The sequence below is a fragment of the Fukomys damarensis genome, unplaced genomic scaffold (assembly GCF_012274545.1).
Source record: "Fukomys damarensis isolate Sample0158 unplaced genomic scaffold, DMR_v1.0_HiC HiC_scaffold_34, whole genome shotgun sequence".
In the NCBI taxonomy this organism is placed as follows: Eukaryota; Metazoa; Chordata; class Mammalia; order Rodentia; family Bathyergidae; genus Fukomys; species Fukomys damarensis.
This window is the reverse complement of record NW_022900946.1, coordinates 6,547,059-6,552,828: the sequence shown is the minus strand read 5'-3', so window position 1 is coordinate 6,552,828 and position 5,770 is coordinate 6,547,059. Positions and strand designations below refer to the sequence as shown.

The 5,770-nt window shown below is 46.3% G+C and overlaps 1 protein-coding gene across 1 annotated transcript in view; it reads left to right on the top strand.

Moving 5' to 3' along the window:
- The first annotated feature begins 5,396 nt into the window (after nt 1-5,396).
- Nucleotides 5,397-5,770, top strand: part of Mosmo (modulator of smoothened) — a 57,992-nt gene continuing 57,618 nt past the window's right edge. Inside the window, exons 1-2 of the mRNA XM_010623542.2 lie at nt 5,397-5,430; nt 5,485-5,604. Coding sequence (XP_010621844.1) covers nt 5,397-5,430; nt 5,485-5,604 — 154 coding nt within the window. The remainder of the gene's footprint in view (nt 5,431-5,484; nt 5,605-5,770) is intronic.

Here is a 5,770-nt window from a genome sequence, read left to right as displayed (position 1 = left end):
AAAAAAAAAAAAAAAAAAAAAAAAAAAGTTTATTAGCCCTTAATTTGTCTAATTGAGCTCATCCTCTTTCAAGACTGAAGACACCAACATACCAAGTGTTATGGCCTGTATTTAGCTGTCTCCCCAAAGCCTCATGTAGTCATAGGTGGGGCTTTTGGAAGTGGCTGGATCTAGATCACATGATGGGATTAAGGATGTGAGGCTGGGACTGATTCACGAGCAAATGATAGGATTAAGGATGCCCCACCCTTAGTGTGAGTGCTATTTCCCTCGAGGGTGTGTAGCCTGGATAGAATATAGACAGAGAGCTGCTGTTGTCACTTGCTGCTGCTTGGCTGTTTTACTGCCTTCTGCCTGCCATAACTGTTTCTGCTCTGCAATGCTCCTCGCCATGCCACCCTGCCTTCGAACTAGCCAACTATGAACTGAAATACAAACTATGAGCCAAATAAATCTTTTCTCTTTTAACTTTGGGTGTTGTGTATTTTGTCTCAGCAATGAGAAAAGTAACTAAGACACCGAGATAAGAGATTTGCAGGTGGGGCCAGGGATGTAGCTCAGTGGCCCTGCACCTGCCTGGCAAGTGCAGTCCTGAGTTCAATTTCTGCTTCCGAAGGGGGGTGTTGGTTCAGGGAGATTCAACTATCAGCTTTTACTCCCTGAAATGCCTAGAACTCTCCAGCCACTGCCCTAAATCTGCAGTCACTATGGATTCCAGCAGAGTCCCTACCAAACAGAGGCTGCCCCCTAAACAGAAATAAACTGTATTGGCCCCTCAAACCATAAAGACTGGCCTCTTTCCTTTGCTAATGGGCCAGACTGATCTCCATCAGAGTTGTGCCACTTTAAACTCTCTCTCCAGCTAAGTCCCTTCCCTATTTTCTCTTACTTTCCTGTGTCAACAAGCCAGCATAATCTTCTCCATCAGGGCTATGTTTTCTTTGGCTTTTCTTCTCCTCAACCTGAGATCCCTCCCCCATTTTCTTTGACTTTTTAATTAAAACTCTTCCTGTGAATTCATGCTGTTGCCTCAGTTTTAATTTCTGTTGTCACTAAAGCGAGGATCGACACTAGCCATTAATACAGTGACTGGTCAATCCCAGTTTGAGACCCACTGCCCTGGAGCACACTGCAGCCTGATTTCTCTCTGCCTAGTCCTGCTTCCTTCCTTCTGCCCATAAATGTGGGCCCCAGAAGCACTTGCCCAATAAACTTCCTGAAACTGTTTATTTAAGAACCCAACTCACCAAACAGCTAGTGCCAGAGATGACCAGAAAGAGTGGGTGCTAAGGAAGCATTCGAGAGTTGGGTCACCCGAGGTAATAATGAGGACCCGTCCCCAGGAGAGGAGGAGCACAGGCACAGGGAAGCTCTAAGACTGCAAAATGTTTTACTGGTAGGCAATGGAATATTATACCAAGGGAAGGAAATGTACTAGCAGGCATCATATATCAGACGTTCCTTATGCCAAGGAATCAGCAGGCAAGAGTGGTCACCAGGAAGGAAACAGGCTACTACCACACACAGGGACAGGAAACTGCCTGGAAGCCAGTGATCCACTTGGGTGTCACAGTAGTCCCTGGCCCCGTTTTGGCACTAAGCGAACAGATGTAGCATCCATAGCCTGAAAAGTGGAGGTGTAGGGCACTTGGCACAGAGGCCACCCAGAGCATCGGAGGCGCTGGCAGAGGATGAGAGGAATCGCAAATGGATGGAAAAAAGAAAGGATGAGGATGGCAGTTGTGCTTCATGATGAGCTGCAGCCACGGCAGAGGATGATTGTTCCACTCACCTTCTTCTGGTAAGTTCTCCACAGAAAGATGCCCACCAGCTTCCTGAAGAGGCTGCTCAGAAAACATTAATGAAGCAAGTCAACGCTGAGAACGGAGGTGTTAGAAACAGTAGCTCTGCTTGTGAATGCAGTGTGGCAGTGCTTCTCAAACCTGTGGCCCTGTATGGCTGATGTGACAGGAAATTCGAACCACTGGGTAAATACTCGGTCCATTTTTCTTTCATGCTATAGGGGGATTTAAAGTCTTATTACAGAGCATAATACAAAATGGCATGATGTGCACAGCACCGTAGGGCACTGTGGCAAATGCCGCACAGGTCCCCCCTCAGGCCTGTTGGACTTCTCCAGCTACCTGGCAGGGCGCAGAGCCATCAGCTTAGCTGTGCCTTCTTGAGGAATTGTCCTCGGTTGAAGAGAGCTGCTTTCCCTTTCCCATCCCTTGGTAGCTAGCACCCAATGACTGGTCAGTGCAAGGAAGAGGAAGGCTTGGCCCTGCTGCCACAATGGCCCCCTGACTTTCAGAGCTCCCCCCGCAGGTCTGCCAAAGCTTCCGGTGATTGCACCTGAACTTCTCCCTCTGCCCAATCCTGCCTGCTATTCCTCCACAGTAGTTGATCCTGAGAATGCGCCTTAAGAAACATCCTGCATGCTGGTCAATAATCTCACGTCTCTGAGGTCCAAGGGAACAATCTGTGAGGCAAAGTTTGATTTAAGCCCTGGATGCAAACCTTTAACCTCTGCACATGGCTCTTTCATCTTCTCTCACCCTAGAACCCCCAGGTACAGGTGAAGATACTACATTCTTGGCCTGTGTGGTAAACTTGACCCCTGGGGAGGAAGCATGCTCTTTATCCTGTCAGGTCTAGGAGGCTCCTTAAAGGGAGAGTGATGGCATCGTTCCTTCCACAGCTTCCCTGAGGTCCTGTTTGGATTCTGTCTCTTCTGGGCTGAGGCCTACCATCTATCACAATAAAGTACCTCATGTTCACAGGCCCTTAACCGCCACAGTACAGCTATTTAAGTCTTCCGGCTGCCAGTATGTCTTCCTAGGGCCTTCAGTGTTCTGAGTCTCCAAGGACTTTCTACCATAAGGAGCCTCCTGGCTCATCTCTGAATAGAAAGGGCCCAGCTATTTGTTCAGGATGAGTGAGATGAGATGCTTCTATCCCCAAGGCAGAGTGACTCTGGGAGTCTGCTCAGTTGGACGAGAGAAAGAAGCCCAGAGAACTTTTCCAAGTTCAAATTCCAAGTAGTAGGTAGGAGGGTCAGGTACTTATATGTTTATTTTACTTATTTGCAGTATTAGCAACTGAACCCAGGAGTCTTCACATTGAATATCTTCAGTTTCCCTACCTTTATTTATTTACTTACTTATTTACTTATTTTTTGAGACAGGGTCTCACTAAATCCTTAAATTCCCCAGACTGGGCTCAAACTTGTGATCTTCCTACCCCAGCCTACCAAAGATTACAGGTGCGTGCAAGTGTGCACTAACGCTCCACTCCTGCTTTAATTCTGCATTCTTTTTTGCTCTACCACACCGCCCTTCAAACCCACAGGTTTGCCTCAACTAAAAGATCTAGACTAGAATACAGAGAAGGGAGCCACTCTGTCCTGTAGATGAGAGAGGCTTGGAAATCTGAATCACCAGCTGCGTCTAAAGGCAAGAGGATAATGGAGGACTAAAAACAGGGATTAAACACACTGTAAACCATGTATTTGGTCCTGGCTTATCACACCCCATCCTAGTTAGTAGGAAGGGATGGGATAAGTCACTACTCTCTACAGTGACGTACAGCCATTAGGCTGATAAAAATGTTTTAGGTTAGTTTAGCTCAATACTGGTCATTTTTGTGCTTTTAATCTGAGATCTAGAACCCTTTGTGGAGAGACAGACACAGGAGTGCCTGGGACGTGCTGCTAGGATAAAAGGAAGAGTTTACAGGTGCAGCTTTTAAAACAAGAATCAAGTGATAATCATTCTTCTCTGTGGGAGTTGGAATAACTGCAAGCTGTTCTAACATTTGACCCTAGGATTCTCATCAGCTGGCCAGCAGTGAATCTCAGGGGACACAGATTGGGAATTTAGTTCTGTGTAGTTAGGGCTTCTATTAGCAGACAAATCAGAACAGCAGACAACAGCAGAAAGGCAGGTGGGGGGAGAAGAGAAAAAATAATCAAGATGTAAACATATATATATATATATATATATTTATGTACTTATTTGCCAAGATTATTAGTTATTATCACAAGTACTAAAAAAATTAAAAACAGATAATCCAAAGTATTACTCCATTAAACTCCTCCAGCACTTAAAAAAAAAGGAAAAAGAAAATGAAGACCTAATGCAGAAGTATAATATGCATTATATCTGAATCCTTAGACTATATGAATTATCGTGTCAATTTCTGTGGTGGTGGGAAAATATATATGCATAATTTAAAAAGTCCTTTCCTCAAGAGACCAATGTTTGAACAGAAAAGTCTTAAGACTAGCAATCAAATCCTTCCTTCCATAATCTATATGGTGCCACTGATAACTACAATTACTACACATTTCTGCAAGGCTGTTGGATTTGGTGGAATTGGCTGCTGCATTTTGTGGACATGTAGGCATTCCAGAAATAGAGACAGATGTCACTCTTCTAGGTCCTTCTAGAGATAACCTAAGTGGCGGTTAAGGAGAAAATGACTGTCTCATCTCAATTTGCTGCAGAGTACTAGCCGAAAGAAAGCTGGATTTAAAGTAAGAACGAATGGTGAGTTAGCCCACGAGCAAGGGAGGAAAAGAAAACCTCCACTAGACAGCAAAATCGTAGAAGGGTTGATCATCTGGATTGCTTTAACAAATTACACAAATACCTTTTTTTCCTGTTTACCCAACCAAAAGCGCCCCACACCCCAACTCTGTAAATAGTATCCCCAAACACCTGGCTGCTCAGGACTCGTTCCTGAATCCTCTTTTTCCTTCCAACCCTTTCCCTGTTGTCCCCAAGTCCTCCTCTCTACAAAATAGCCACGCTGGTCCATGTTCCTCTATCTTGACTATTTTTTCCTCAGCCAGGGCCACAGTTCTCTCCCTTGTGCCAGTTGGCCTGTAACTGGTGTCTCTGCTTTCATTTTCGCCCCCTATAACCTATACTATAAACCTGTAGGTTTGAATATCAGGTCACTCTCCTGCGGAAAACTTTCTAGTGTCTTCCTTTCTTGGAGCAAAATCCAAGCTCTTCATCATGTCCAAAGACCTACATCTGGCCTTTGCCTTCCTCTTTTCATACCACCCTCTACCCATGCAGTCCATTTTGCTGGTCCCGGAACACGCAGGTTTCTTCTGTGCCCTCTCCCCTTATGGTCTGTGTACTTGGTGTTTCTTGTGTCTGGGACAGTTCTGCACCAGATCTTCATAAGGCCAATCTTTATGATCCACTGGTCTCAGAAGAATTGTATCTTTCCCTCACCGTCATTATGTGCCACCAACTCCCATCACGTTGACTCTTTAAAATTGTGGATCAGCACCTGAAATTATCCTTAAAAGCAGCTTTTAAACATGTGTCATCCCTTGCAGAATGTAAGCTTCACAAACAGAAAACTTGCTTCTGTCCACTATGGCTCCGCCAGGACCTACAGTGCCTGACGCAGGTAGGCGTCAAATGGGGCGATCCTGCTGCGAGCTGACCGCCGGGTAACCGACCAGGATAGCAAAAGGTGCCAGGACCCCCGGGGCCTCCCTCCTGCGGGAGTCTAGCGGCAACCCCTCATCCCCCTTCCACTATCCTCTGGAAAAGCTTAAGGACCGAGGGTATTTTGCGCTCGGTTAGTAATACAACAGTTGCTGATGGGAAGAAAACGAAGAGGCGGGTTAGCCCGAGGTGGAGCCTCGGCTCGCGCCGGGTCCGGGGCATCGCGTCGAGCGCGGGGAGAGGGGGAATTAGGAGCCGGGCCGGCCTTGCCGGCGCCGCAGTTCCACTTCCGGGTGAGG